At 38.5% G+C, this 15,568-nt stretch overlaps 2 protein-coding genes across 6 annotated transcripts in view; both read right to left on the bottom strand.

The window, feature by feature from the left end:
- Positions 1–10,967, bottom strand: part of Zc3h13 (zinc finger CCCH-type containing 13) — a 95,571-nt gene extending 84,604 nt beyond the window's left edge. For 3 of the 5 annotated variants that reach the window (XM_023700176.1, XM_023700178.1, XM_004640265.2), the window contains exons 1-2: positions 10,476–10,967; positions 123–245 (exon numbers count right to left, since the gene is read on the bottom strand). In XM_023700176.1, the coding sequence (XP_023555944.1) occupies positions 123–239 (117 nt within the window). In that variant the 5' untranslated portion in view covers positions 240–245; positions 10,476–10,967. Of the gene's footprint in view, positions 1–122; positions 249–10,475 lie in introns of all 5 variants that reach the window. The other 2 variants (XM_023700177.1, XM_004640266.3) reach the window with 2 other exon arrangements.
- A 90-nt stretch (positions 10,968–11,057) lies between these two features.
- Positions 11,058–15,568, bottom strand: part of Cpb2 (carboxypeptidase B2) — a 57,266-nt gene continuing 52,755 nt past the window's right edge. Inside the window, exon 11 of the mRNA XM_004640264.2 lies at positions 11,058–11,764. Within this exon, the coding sequence (XP_004640321.1) occupies positions 11,580–11,764 (185 nt within the window). The 3' untranslated portion in view covers positions 11,058–11,579. The remainder of the gene's footprint in view (positions 11,765–15,568) is intronic.

The raw sequence follows: 15,568 nt of genomic DNA, 5'->3' as shown, positions 1-15,568 counted from the left end.
AGCAGGCGCTTAGGCTACCGCCACCAAGCTACTTCCCCACATCTTGTTCACTTTTATTGTGCAGATCACTGTTTTCAGTAACAGGATTTAAGAGAAATGTGTGACCATGAGTGACCGCTCACCTCTGTTGTACTGCCGGTGCTGGGTCCAAGCCTCTCAAATACACTGGGTCTTCGTGATGTGCTATCAGATATGGTCTTGGTATTTTCCACTGTGACTTTCCTCCTAATTTTTGACATTTTGAACTACTTTAACAAAAAAAAAAAAAAAAAAGAAAGAAAGAAAGAAGCAAAACGATAAAACTGTAGTTTTAAATAACTCAGCTATAACTAACAAATAGATAAAGCTGCAGATAACGCTGAATATTTCTTGGGAAGAATGACATGTAAACAAAAATACAGTATCTTATAAAACCTGCCTTATTAAATTTATAACAGCTTTGAAATTTGCACCACTTCTGCAGAGCAAACAAATATGCTTCTACTCACCAGTATTGTTTTTCACAGTACTACACTCTTACAAAAAAAACACAAAATGTTTACCAACTTACTTATAAAAACTTTCAAAGTTTAGTAACCCCATCCATTAAGGATGTTAAATTGTTACCCAACAACTGGTTAACTAGAAAAGATATGTTACAGAAAACAGAAAAGTAAAAACCAGATGAAAATTTTACCAATAATGGAAACAATGTTTTTAGTTTTGTTTTTGAGACAAGGTTTTGCTATGCCATGCAGGTTAGCCCTGAACTCAAGGCAATCTTCTTGCCTCAGTCTTCTGAGTGCATCTTCTTGCCTCAGTCTTTTGAGTGCTGGGATTATAGGCATGTGCTACCATACCAGACTCAGCATATGCTGTATGTTTTATACAGTGTAAGTCACTGCAGAAGTATAACCTCAAAAATCAGCACAACAGAAAAATGAGTGCTAATTTTTTTTTTTTTTTTTTTTAAGATGGCTCAATGCAATAAGCACTTGCCTGGCAAGTGCAGAGGCCTGAGTTCAATCCCCGGTTCTACCAAAAAAAAAAAAAAAATTTTTTTTTGAAAGATCAAAGAAAAGCAAAGATATTTATTTTTCGGTTAAACAACAACAAAAGAGCCCCCTATCAAAAGTCACTGATAAAATGACTTGTTTCCAAAACAGGACAAGCTGTAGAACTAGAAAGTCAAGGTGTTGCTCTAATCTATCCTACACTGACATAAAAGTCACAGATGCTAGAGGTAATGTGTAAATTATTTCACCATTAAGAAAAGAAAGACAAATGATAAAAAATATTTCTATCCAGATGTGGTGGTAAATGCCTATAATATCAGCACTCAGGAGGCTGAGGCAACAGGATCACTGCAAGTTCAAGGATAGCCTCAACTACACAGCAAGACCTATCTCCCCCTCAAAAAAGAAATGTAAACGCTAGAACAGTCATACAAAGCTAATCTCATTTTATAATCAAGTCAATTAGAAAGTAAAATATCAAATAATGGATAATATGATGCATGTTAGGACACTATTAAATTCTACAACAAGAATACTATACAGTGTACACTACTATGAAAAGTAGGCGGAAACTACTGATGTACGAAGTGGATGAGAACTGCTAAACAAGAACAGGCACAAAAGAACTAAACTATACCACACTTTAAACATTAGTAGTCATGAGAAGTTACTAGAATGAAGCATAGTACCTAAAAAAATGAAAATTCCATTTGGTAAAGTCTTTTGAGAATTTAACCCAGAGCCTCTCATGTGCCAGGCACATGAGCTATATATCCCCAGCCGTTTTTGGGTGTCACTAAACCCCCCAAGGTGACCTTGAACTTGATCTTCCTTCCTCAGCCTGCCAACTAGCTGGGATTACAGGTCTGCACTATCACACCTGGCTTGGAAGTAAATGTTACAAAGGTCACAAATGCTCTCTAATAAGGACTCAAAGTAAAGGTAAATCACTTGAGGGGACATTAAATCATGGCAGTACTAAATCAAAACAACCAATAATAAAAATTCAAAATGTTTGGCTAAATTATGTTCACCTATGGGCTGGCAAACTGGCTCAACAGTAGAGTTCTTTCCTTGCATGCACAAGGCCCTGGCTTCATTTCTCAGCACCACAAACAACAAATGTTCTCCAGGTTGCATTTTGCAAAATATTTAAAAATTAAGAACATCTGACAAACATGATGAAAAATCAAGAAGAAAAGTAAATGACACAGTATTTACTTTTAGCTTACATTCCAAGTAGCTTACATTCCAAAATGTAAGAGATTCAAAGCACACAGCAAATAACATTAAATTAGAAATTATAAAAATTAGCCCAGTGTCACATAAATAAGAATATGCTGCAACATAAAATCACTTATGCATCAACTGTTCTCCCAGTAATGTACTATGACCAATTCTGCATATTAATGTCAGCCCTATAATCTTTAATTTTTCTTGAACTCATTCTCAGCTTAAATGTGAACTGAAGATTTGATACAACTTTATATGTTTTTTTTTTTTTTTTTACTTACTAAGCATAACGAAAAACTTTTATAGCTTGTGTCTACATGTCCCCTGAAAGTCTCATGTGGTCACAGGCAGAGCTTTTCAGAGGTGGCTGGATCTTGAGTGTGTTATGCTGGAATCAAGGGTATGTGACTACTAAATTAGTCCATCAATTGGTCTGCCATAGTTCTGTGTAGGATTAAGGCAACCCCCAACATGGATGTGAGTGCTACCTGCCCAAAGGCCTGGTAGCCTGGGTGGAATATAAGGGACAGAAAGAGCTGCTGCTCATTGCTTGCTTGCTGCCTTCTGCCTGCCCTGCACTGCCATGAACTAATTATCCTCTGCCATGCCAACTTGACTTGGAGCTAGGTGACTGTGGACTGAAACCTCTATACACTGTGAGCCAAATAAACTTCCTGTCCTCTAACTTTAGGTGTTTGGTATTTTGTCTCACCTATGAGAAAAGTAAGACAAAAGACCTAAAAGACCTAGAAAATTTACAGTTTTGGTTAGGAAAAATACCCAGCAATTTACAATTTGTATCTACACAGGATTCAATAAATAAATACATAATGTTAGAGAAAACTGACCAAACATGGTAAGACACAACACTGAGGAGGTTTAGAAGGCAACCAGTAGGCTTGACTAGGATCACTCCCAAAGAGTCAGAGCCCTGCCAGGTGGGGTTTCAAGGCATTTATGGGAAAGCAAGTAGACTGGTATAAAGGCAGATTTGGTGATCATGATTGGTGGGTTGGGTGACATCACAGATTGCCAAAGTAGTTTAAACATATCAAGTTACAATGCAAGGCCGTCAGTTATATAAAGGCAGTATGGATATCCAAGTTACAATACAAGGCCACCAGTTACACAAAGGCAGTAAAAACAGGGACTACACAAAGGAATGAATGTTCTATTATCAGGCTTGCCCAGAAGGATCCACTAGGTTTTGGAAGCCATTCTTGGGCAGGAGGGCTTTTATTTGAAATTTTAATTTCCCTTCCCATATAAGCCAGCTTGGTGGCACATACCTCTAACCACTGAACTCAGGAGCCTGAGGCAAGAGGATCAAAGAGTTTGATGTCAGCCTAGGCTACATAGCAACCATATCTCAAGAAAAAAAAAAATAATATATATATATATATATATATATATACAGAAAACGTATACAGAAATATATAAAAGAGAAAAATTTTAAAGTTCCATTATATCCCCATCTCTCCATGTTTAAGACTTCCCCTATGCTAAAGATCCATCTCCCTTTTTCTACTATCTATCTTTTATTGTGCATTAATATTCTGTTTCTTGTAAGAGAAACATGTAATATTTAAGCTTGTGTTCAACCATTTAATTTTTTTAAAATTTCTTAATAAATTTAAAATTGAGTGGGTTCATAATGTCCTTATACAGAATTAAAAGAACATTTTTTTCTTCATAAGCTGTCTATCTCATCCTACTGCCTCAAAGTGACTGGCCCTACCCTTACATTTTTTTCCTCCACTAGCAACAGAAATGGGTTAGTTCTGTCAGCAACATCCTTACTACTCTCAACTTGACTACCCTAAACATAAACATAGCTGGTCAGACTGCCCTCAGGTGGGACTTTTCACCAGCCAACCTGTTTTTCAAAAGCCACAGTTGTTCTCAGCAAAAACTATAACCCCAGAACAAGTGCTGCCTTCAGCAAACATGAACAGGATGTTATAAAGAAAAGATAGGACATAGCACAGAATCTTTCAAGCACCAGGACATCTGTAAGCATCTATACATTTACACCAGACCTGAGGATTCTGCCCACTGAGACACCAGAGATTTAGAGAACTTTTGATCACTGATGTTCACTAAGATCTTTCCATCTGAAGTCCCATGCCTTCTTTTAAGCCCTATAAAAGAAGTTCTCTTTTCTTTGATCTCTAGTGTTTCTATCCCCTACCTGCACCCAGGGACAAAAGATTCCATGCCATGCTGCCTTTACACAGCCTGGTATTCTCTGTCTCAAGTTTCTTACAATAGCCTCCTTTCAAAAAAATAAACAAATAATAATGGTAGCAGATTCCAGAATTGGCACCAACAAGCTATTTATTATTACACCTGTAAGAATGGTCATTTACCATGCTTCCTATGTTTCTGATGAATCTTGAAATTAACTGTTTTTGTTTCTTGTTTTTCTGCTCTGTCACCTTTGTTTAGATCAGCACTATTCTCTGACCCACTGCTAGAAAGCAGTTTCACAATTTCACTCTAATCCTAGATCCTAACACAAGTTTTGAAGATTCCAGAGTTTTGACTACTATGTAAAGGACACTGTAGTGAAGATTAATAATCCAGACTTAGAAATTACTCGTTTCTTGTATTCTTGCCTCTAACTCACAAACTGCCTTTAGAGATGACATCAAGAACTACTACAGGGGCCAGGAGATGGCTCAGTAGGATAAGTGCTTGACTGGCAAACGCAAGGATCTGAGTTCAATCCCCAGTTCCGCAAAAAAAAAAAAAAAAAAAAAAAAACAACAAAAAAAAAAACTACTACAGACTGACCTATAGTGTGATAGCTTCAGGAATTTTAAGTGCAGCTACTATTAAGTCATCTACCTTACAGAAGAAATGTAACAAAGCAAAGGTGGATTCTCCTTTTTACTTATAGACCAACAGTGCCAGACCTTGCTTTACCACATCTTGATACCAAGCCTAGATTAAATAGAAGAACTAGATATGAGGCAAAGGTAGAGGGGTAGGAATTAAATAAAGGTTTCTAATAAAATGCTATCTACAAGGGTTTGGATCAATGTCCCTCAAAGGTCATTATGGAAAGGACTACTCCCCCAGGGTGGCAGCACTGAGACATGCTGTAGAACACTGAGAGTGGACCTTTCAGACCTTTATCCAGTGGGAGGATATTAGGTCCTTGGGCACTTAGGTCATAAGAGAGAACCTTGAGACCCTAGTTATTATTCTCTCTCTGCTTCAATATAAGCAGTTTGCTCTTACATGTGTTCCTGCGGTAGTGTGCTACCCTTCAATGAAAGCCAAATTGATGGGTCCAATGTTGGACTCCAAAACTGTGAGCTGAAGTAACTTTCTTTTCTTCAGGAGCCTATTTCAAGTATTTCATTATACTAAGACAAACTGACTAATACCTACTCATCTAGGAACTTCTATTAGTCAACAATAGTTACTTAAATAGTACTGAGACATTCGCCAGTTTGTAAAAATGCTATACGTAGGGCCAGCCAAATAGCTCAGTGGATTAAAGCACCTGCAAGCAGGCACAGGGTCCAGGGGTTTGATCCCCGGGCCTGCCATGCCAGCCTTGCCCCCAGGGGCATGCTGAGACAGCAATTGAGACTAAGTGTAGTGGTGCACGCCTGTAATCCCAGCACTTGGGAGGCTGTAAATAGGAGAATCATTGAGTCTGATCTAGTAATGAGACCCTGAACACTCTGTAGACTCTTCCCTAAAATACAGGAAAAAAAAAAAGCTGTATGTATGCTTATACAAAACACAATATATAACTTTTAAAATCTCATTTGTCCAAAAATATACATAATTGGGCCAGTGAGATAGGCCAGCAGAGTAAGCGCCTGCTTTGGCAAGTACTGGGAACAGGGTTCAATCCTTGATCCCACATGCCACACTGGTGCCGGCCCCTGAGCTGGTAACCGAGTCTGGGCATGGTGGCACACGCCTGTAATCCCAGCACTGGGGAGGCTGAAAACAGGAGGATCATGACAAGTCCAAGCTGCACAGTGAGACCCTGTACCAAAGACATGAGGAAAAAAAAATCTCCAGTATGCCAGATAAAGGGTTTCTTTTCACATATCAAAACTATCTAGCCAACTAATCTGACAATTAGAATTTTTCAATCCTGTTTACAAATCTGGGCCCACAAGGAAGATCAATACCACAACAAAATAAAAATGCACATTTGACTGAGGAAGGAAAAAAATTTCGCAACTTGTATCAACAGGTTTCAGTGAAGGGGTAGGGGAGATGGCTCAGTGGAATAAGCGCCTGAGTTTAATCCCCAGTTCTGCCAAAAAAAAATAAAAAATAAAAAATAAAATAAAATAAACAGGTTTCAATGAGACCCAGGCATTTCAAGTATACAAGTTATAAACAACAAAATAAAATGTAAATGCTAAAGTCTTTCATATCTGTAAGGTCATAATCAAGCGGTCTCAGTTACTTTTCTCTCACTGGTACAAAATGCCTGACATCCAAAATTAAGGAAGGAAATGTTTATTTAGCTCACAGTTTGTGGCGGTTTCAGTCCATAATCAGATGGCTCCAAGGCAGAATGGCATAGCAAAGGGTGGAAAACAGCAAGACACCAAGAGCAAAAGGGAGGAGCAGAAGCAGCAGTGGCAGAGGCGGTTAGTTTCTCCCTTTCTTATACTGTATCCAGGCCACCTGCCCCAGGGTGGGCAGAGTACCCACAACCCATAATCCCAGCATTCGATCATGACTTGGTCATAAACTGTTGAAGTCCAGCCCAGTGACATGTGGCTTTGGGGGGATACCTAGATACAAACCATAACATGAAGTCACAGTAGTAACTTGCTAATTTAGTTTACTCTTTTATAAGGTTTTCTTTCTTTCTTTTTTTTTTTAATTCTGGTGTAAGCAGCCATTGCACTTTCATCCACCTCATCATAATCTTTCTGCATAAAAAAGAAAATGAAAGTCTGGGACACCGTGAGTCTAGCGATTTAGATACAAAGAGAATCTTAAAAATGAGAAATGCTCCCCTGCTCCAGGAAACATCCAGTATCACAATGGGCCCAGAGGTTCATACCATAAACATGGTTGAGAGAAATATAGAAGGGCCTCTTTCTAAATAAGTATGTACCCCTACAGATAATTATTAAAATCTTGGCTATAAACATATACAGGTTGAGAATTCCATCTCCAGAATGCTTTGGTCCAGGGTATTCTGGACTTCAAACTTTTCAAATTTTTAATTATTTAAAAAGACATCTTGGGAATGGAATCAAATTTAAATCCAAAATTCATGTACACTTTATACACATACCCTGAGGGTATTTTTATACAGTATTTTTAGTGCACCTGCATTTTGATTACAACCTATCTCATGAAATTAGGGGTAGAATTTTGCATTAGTAATGTCATGTTGGCACCTAAATAGTTTTTACTTCAAGCACTTTAGATTTTAGATTTTCAGACTAGGGATGCTCAAACTGTATCAGTTTTGACATCTTCACATCAATCTACTACTACAGTTTTCCACTGTCTCAGCTACCATCAGCATAAATAAAATAAGCTATGTTAAATAGCATCTTAGACAATTATACAATGAAGTCATTAAAACTACATAAATATTACAAATACAGTAGTAGGACAAATCCCTGTATCTTAAAACTTTTTTTTCAAGATTTATTTATTTGGTACAGGGTCTCACTATACAACTTGGACTCTTAGCAATCCTCCTGTTTCAGCATCCCCAGCGCTGGGATTACAGGAATGCACCACCACACCTGGTTTCAGTGGCCAGCATGGCACAGGTCCAGCGTGGCATGTGGTACAGAGGATCGAAATCCAGGTCCTTAGGCTTGCCAGGCAGGGGCTTAGACCATCAAGCTATCTCCCCTGTATCTTTTTTTTTTTTGGTGTGTGTGTGTGTGTGTGTGTGTGTGCGTGCAGGGTCTCACTACACAGCCCAGGCTCATAGTGATCCTCTTGATTTCTGCCTCCCTAGTGCTGGGATTACAGGTGTGTCACCACACCCAGACTTCCCCTGTATCTTGAACTTCTAAGAGTAAAGGGTCACATTAAAAATAAAGTGTCTTCAAACTTTATATTCTTTTTATATTTTTTGTTGTTGTTTGTTTTTGGGGGGACAGGGTCTTGCTATATAGTTCATGCTGGCCTTGAACTCAACAGGTGCATGCCATCATACCTGCCTTATGCTTCATATTCTTAAATTGAAAAATATTTAAATTTATTTGACAGAGTTTAAGAGAACTTTTAAAAAAGAATTCTATGAAACAACCTTACAGGTTGCTAACCTGTATATTTTAGAATAAAACATTTCTAAACTGAATTCCAAATAGAACTGATGGAACTAAGCTGACATCCCATGTTGGCAGCTATTATAAAATGAACACAGCTGCAACATAAAACTATCCAAAGATTAAAAAAAAAAAACCTAAAAAATATACCTGTTCTATATATCTCCATAGCAGATAATGCTTCAACTGCTAATAAATACTTGGTAAAACATCTCCATCCTTGTATAAGACTCTGTGTGTGTGTGTGTGTGTGTGTGTGTGAGAGAGAGAGAGAGAGAGAGAGAGAGAGAGAGAAGGTAGGGAAAACTAACATCCACTGAAAATATTCCAAATAAATACATACTAAACAACTTTGTTTTTTATAAAGGCCAATCCTTGTTGTAATATAAATTAACACTGGTGACCCTAAAATTTTAATGACATACAGAAGTTAAAATAACATCCACTTACTAGATTTTAGTATTTTAAATTTATATTACACACATGAAAATGAGAAAAGTTTGCATATCTCAAAATATAAAATCAGTGTTAATTTTAAATCACCAATAATTAGGAATTCAGTAAGAGGCATACATTTGTCCCCCCCACATGCATATGTTCGGCATCCATGGATTCAACAAACCTTAGACAAAATACTGTCTTTAAAAAAAGTGTCTATAATCAACATGTAAAAACTTTTTCTGATTATTCCACAAGCAATACAATATTAACTGCCACTTACATAGCATTTGTACTGTATTGAGTTAGACCACATATTGATAAAACCAGATACTACCAGATGCACAGTGAAAGTCAAGTTTCAGAGTACTATTTTTAGACACAAATTGCTACATGCTGGCATCACCTTTGTCTCTTGTTGAAACTGTCTTATTATAATCTAATTTAAGAAACTGAACGTTATTTCAAAATGTATATATTGTTTCCACAAGACTCTACAAAACTACTGTCGCCAAAATACTAAAAGTAGTAATGTCAAATATTCTTACTAGTAAATACTTGCAGTGCATAATGTTTACCTCCCCATTCCTTTTTAAATCACATTTTCCTGTCCTCCTCTCTGTCATCTCTTGTTATCTTTTATTTTGTTTATTTACACTTAGTAATGCCAACTATTACAGAACCAGACAAAGCTAACTAGTCAAATGTACATGGAATGCACTGCCTAGTCTTCTGGATCTGCTGGAACAGTACCTCAAGTTTGTGCAAAGTCTGTGGTGCAAAGACCTTTTCCAAACTTGTGATTGCCTTTAAAATCCAAAAACCTGGACACTGCATGTGTCCAACATTTTCGAAGTAATTCAAAAGGTCTGAAAGCCTCCCAACGTAACCAAATAGTTTAGGACATTACCACCCACAGTCAAGTTCTTACCGTATCATGTTAAGTATTATCAACTGTAAATTATTTTCCTGTCATAAATTATGCTAAGCTATTTAGAAAAAAATGTCAACTACAGACCCTTTTATTCGTCTCCAGTTTCTGACAAGACAGCTAAATGTCGGGAATGTGAGGATAAAGCAGCTCGCCTCAACTCTGAGGACTTAAATCGTCATTTCTCTCAAGTAATAAGACCAAACAAAATAAAACATAGATGCTTTTTTTCCTCTCTAAAATACATGAAATAAATAAAAGGAGAGACTCCAAAACTAGGACCATCTTGTGCAACCTTCTATCATATACACACGAGAAGATCGCTCAAGAGTTCCTACGCCTACCCACATCAACTAGCAGGGAGGAACAACCTTTTGTCTGAGTAGACCTGGCCCCTTCACCGAGCGCCAGAATCACCAGAGCAAGAAACGAGTTCCGGGCATAGAGAGCTACAGCAGTTAAGTGTAGGAAGCTCGAGCAATGCTCAAAATGCGAAGCGCCGCTGCCGCGGGACCTGTAACCCAGGCCTCTCCATTCAGGCATGGGCCGACACCTTCCTCAGACACCCGCCCCAACTCAATGACCGCTCACCTCCTCCTCAAGTCGCCTTCGCAAGCGCAGTTCCGAGGTGCCACCGCTACCTGCGCTCCGAGGCGCGGGGGAGGCGACAGTGTGTCCCCGCGCCCGGACCCGGGAGGCGGACGACAAGGAGTGGGAGGTGCACGCGCGGCTCCCGGGAACCGGCCTCGGCGAGCGAGGAGCTCCGGGGCGGCTGAGAGGCGGAGGTCGCCCGCCACTTCGCCAGGGTCAAGCGAGACCCGGAAGGAGGAAAAAATAAAACCAAGAGTCTGAAAAGTGAGAAACGGAAACGAAAACGAAAACACTACCAGGCCGCTGAGCGGATCACCTCAAAACGCCGCCGGAAATCAGAGGCTTGCCTTGCCCTTGTGTGGACGCAGGCAGCTTCCGGCCGTCAGATTAGTCGTCACGCGTCAGGCCACGCCCCAGGCCACGCCCCCAGGCGTAACATCGGCTCAGCGGGGTGCGGTGCGGACTGGGCCGCGGAGGTCTGCATTGTGCAGTGAGAAGCTCTGGACAGAGGCTGGGAGCGCTAAGTTTCAGTTAAAAGGGATACAGTTTCCTCGTTTGTTATATACCATGTTGCAATGAAGAGATGCTCGAAGTATCATGTTTGTTGTTGAAAGTAATTACCGCCATTCTTTTCGTTCATCCCACAGTGTTTAGTGAGTGGTCGAATTGGGTTGAGAAGCGGGGTCTGTTGCAGGTTTGCGAGGCTCCGCGTCCCGGGCCTGCGCCTGTGACGGGCAAGCGAAATGCGGTTTTGGGGGCGTGAACAGAAGTTTCTTGAAACGACAAGAAAACCTAAGTGTATGGCATTCCTGACCATCTCTCTTTCTGTTAGTTAGATCCGATGATCTCCATGAAATCTGTTCATTACAATTGCTTGAGATAGCTAGTGAAGCATCAGAAATTAAAAGATCACTGACCAGCCTCTTAAAGATAAAACAAACATGTACGAGAACCTTTTAATTGTAAAGCAATATATATTGTGTTCTTTGGCAAAAGCAAGGAGTGGAAAAACTTTTATCAAAACTACTGATCAATCTTAGAGACTAGTACGATTTGGTCTCTAGAATCTGTGAAAGTAGGAAGCAGAGTGAGAAGCCAAGAGCATTAGGCGTTCCTGATGACATGCCACGCTATGTTAGAGATTGCTGCAAGAGCTTCTGTACAAGTAGGTTTGATATAACGTTCTGGCAGCAAGAATCCATATCTGCCTGTATCTCGAAGTTCAATTGTAAATGAATACTTGATCCCCAAATCATAGATCCAGTCATCGCCACCTCCAGGAGCTAGGTCTAAAACAAGAAGAAAAAAATTACTTTTTGAAAAATAGGTATTTCAAATTAATTTCACAAAATGAGATTATTTTTGTAAAATGAAAGTAGCTTTGCTTTTTTCTGATTTTTACCTGAGTTTGCTGTAGAAAATGAAGATTGACTGGAATCAAGGAAGAAAACAAAATTCACATGTGACTTCAACCATAATTTACCAAGGTGTAATGAACACAATGTTTTAGGGTAGTACTTTTTTTTTTCAGTGCATGTATTCACTTAAGTTTTTACTGATTCACTACATAAATAAAATCATTTCTGTATGTATAGTAACATTTCTAAACAGTCATTGCAACATTTGTAAATATAATAGAACTCAAGTATTCATCATCATTTTCCATAATTTCATGCCACTGCATCATAAGACTAGATATAATTTATTTAATCATTTATTTGGGCACATTTAAACTTATTCCAATGTAATATAAAGCTTACAATGAGCACTTCATTTACAAATAATTGTTTCTTTATAATATTCTTTCCTCCAAGTTGATTTACTAATCTATGTGCTTTTTAGAATTATGACATACATGTTCCCAAATATATCTCAAAATAATTGAATGAGTTTTACTCATTTTACACTAGCAGGGTGTGAATATGCCTTCATCTCCCTGCTGAACCATTGATGAAAATTGTTTTGCAATTTTGTTGATGAGAAAATAATATACAAATCACCGATACCATCATCACGAATTACACATCTTGTTTATTATATTATTGTCCATCTTATATTTTTAGCAATTATCCTTGTTCATTTTTCCTCATAACTCATTTTATAGATTTTTTTATAAAAACCTGTGCAACACGTAGAAACATTTTTTCTCTCATTCAGATATTTAGTTTTCAAATTAGTTTATGGCAAGGTTTTCATACTTTAAGATTTGACCTGTTGGGAATTTATTGTGCTGATACAGTTTTTAATGCTAAATAGTTTTTCAGATCTTCCAATTCTATTGTTGAACTAGTTGGCATCATTGTCCTTTATTAAGATTTTTTTGTTTTGTTTTTTTGAGATGGAGTCTCACTATGTAGTTCAGGCTGGCCTTGAACTCACCATGTAATCCAGGCTGGCTTTGAACTTGGGATGATTCTCCTGCCTCAGCCTCCAGGCTGCTGGAATTAACTGGCATTATTCTTAATTGGAGTAAAGTGCTTCCTTTAGCAGACACTAGGTCTCTTATACTATATTTGTATTTCTGTGCTTTCTAGTCCCTTCTATTTATCTTCCCCTTTGAGATCCAGTTCCACACTATCTTAATTACTGTGAATTTATAATGTGCATTAACACCTAGTTGCGAGCAAATTCTCTTACTAGTCTTATTTTTGGTAATTTATTTCTGTATGTTAGGAGAGGCTCTGCAGGGTGTTCAGGGTCTCGCTACTAGATTGGACTCATAGTGATTCTCCTGTTTACAGACTCCCAAGTGCTGGGATTACATGCGTGCCCCACCATGCCCAGTTTCAATTGCTGTCTCAGTGTGTCTGGAGGCGGGGCCAGCATGGCAGGCCTGGGGATGGAAACCCCCGCCCCTGCGCCTGCTTGTAGGTGCTTTAATCCACTGAGCTATTTGGCCCGCCCATTTTTGGTATTTTATAAGCTCTTCTACCAAATTTATTTTTTCAAATGAATTTCAAGTTCATTTAAGTGTTCGTTAGGATTGCATTAAATATATAAATTAGGAAATATTTTAGATTTGTTTCTTTTTTTTTCTTGTATTTAGAACAGGGTCTACAGGGTCTCACTATGTAGATCCTACTAGTGATTCTCCTTTTTTCAGCCTTCTAAGTGGTGGGATTACAGGCGGGTGCCACCATGTCCAGTCTCACTTGCTGTCTCAGCCTAAGCAGGCACTTTAGTCCCCCTAGCTATCCGGCTGGCCCTAAATTTGTTTCTCAAAGACATAAGGCTTTCTATCTTCTGTTATATATAGCAGTTTTCTAGATTTTTCATATAGGTTTTATGGATTTGTTTTATTTCTACACACAAAACATTTAACAACAAATTCATACATGTGTATTTATACGTATGTGTGTATGTATATAATGGGATACAACCAGGTCTTTTTTCTATTTTATTTTCTGTATGATTTTTTATATAGAAAGTTCTAGTAGGGTCTAGTGGCACATGCCTGTAATCCCAGCACTAAGGAGATGAAGACAGGAGGACTGCTGTGAGTTTGAGGCCAGCTCGGGGCTAAAAAGTGAGTTTAAACCCAGTCTAAATTACATGGTGATACCCTGTATCAAAAACCAAACAACATAGGGCTGCAGAGGTGCCTCAGTGGTCTAAGTGCCCACTTAGGCAAGCACAAAGACTGGGGTTCAATCCCGGGTTACACATGCCATGTCAGCCATGGAACTCTGGGCACACTGAGCCGGCCACCAAGACCAAGCATGGTGGTGCATGCCTGTAATCCTGTGCTGGGGAGGCTGAAACAGGAGGCTCACTATGAGTCCAAGCTGCATAGTAAGACCCTGTACCAAAAAAATAAAATTAAAAAAAAGAAAAAAAAATGATCTAGGTTTATGTATATTAGTATCAATGAACACTGATTGATACTAATATTTGTGGTTAGTTTGTATAGTTTTCCAGGTAAACAATTATATAATATGAGAAGAATAACCATTTTTTGTCTCTTTCTGCTGGTACTTGGATTGATTACTAGGTTGTTTACTGAAATATTACATATGACATTTTAAAATAGCAGTCAAGAATGGTTTAATTAATTCATGCAGCAAGTATTTTTGACAGCCACAGTCATCCTCTGGCATCTGTTCTTCCAGCATTGGTCCTGTGCCTACACACCCATGATGCAGCCTGGGTAAATAAGTGTGTGTAGATGAACGGATTCTACCATAACAGGGAGGGTCTAAAAGCTTCTTGAGCCCTAACTCACTATGTCTAATTCCTTAAGAAACAATAATAAAGAAGATGGGAACAAAACAAACAAACAAACAAAAAGAGCTCTCAATTGTGAAGGCATCTCTGTACCAGTGCAAGCATCTGGATCTGCAACAGCAAAGTCAGCAGTAAACCCAGAGACACAGATATGGGGTAATTGGGAGAGAAGAAGACAGAATACTGGGGCATCCTACTAACAGAGCATCTGCTACTCAAACAATATACTGACAATAATATAAGCATGACTTTTTATACATTGCAGGTCACACTCTGCTGCTACAAACATTATTTTCAAGCCTTTGTCATACACTATTCCATTCCCCTGGCCTTTCCTCATACGTTTGCTTGGCAACCACTTGTGAGGCAGTTTTCCCAGAAAGAACACTGTCAAGACCTTCCCAGATTTCTTAACTAAATTGCCTTCTTACCTGCAGTCATTATCGAACTTTTTTTTTTTTTTTTTTTTTTTTGCAGAACCAGGGATTGAACTCAGGCCCTTGCACTTGCCAGGGAAGTGCTTATTCCACTGAGCCATCTCCCCAGCCCCCATTATCAAACTTTTAAGCCTAGTTTATTTCCTCCAAAGTACCTGATGAAAGTGTACTGTATTTTACTATTTGTTTAATATCAAAGTTGGCAAACATTCTCTAAAGGACAAGATTTTAAATATTTAGTGTTAGTAGGCCAATTGTCCTTGTTACAATTACTGAGGTCCACTGTTATGAAAGCCATCACACATTATATGCAAATGAATGAGCAGAACTGTGTTACAGTAAGTTTATTTATATCCACAAATATAAATTTCATACAGTTTTCACATGTCAAAAATTTGTTCATTTTGGGTAGAGTTTTTTTTTTTTTTTTTT

This window comes from Octodon degus, unplaced genomic scaffold (assembly GCF_000260255.1).
Source record: "Octodon degus isolate 3935 unplaced genomic scaffold, OctDeg1.0 scaffold00122, whole genome shotgun sequence".
Taxonomy (NCBI): Eukaryota; Metazoa; Chordata; class Mammalia; order Rodentia; family Octodontidae; genus Octodon; species Octodon degus.
This window is presented reverse-complemented; position numbering and strand designations above follow the sequence as displayed.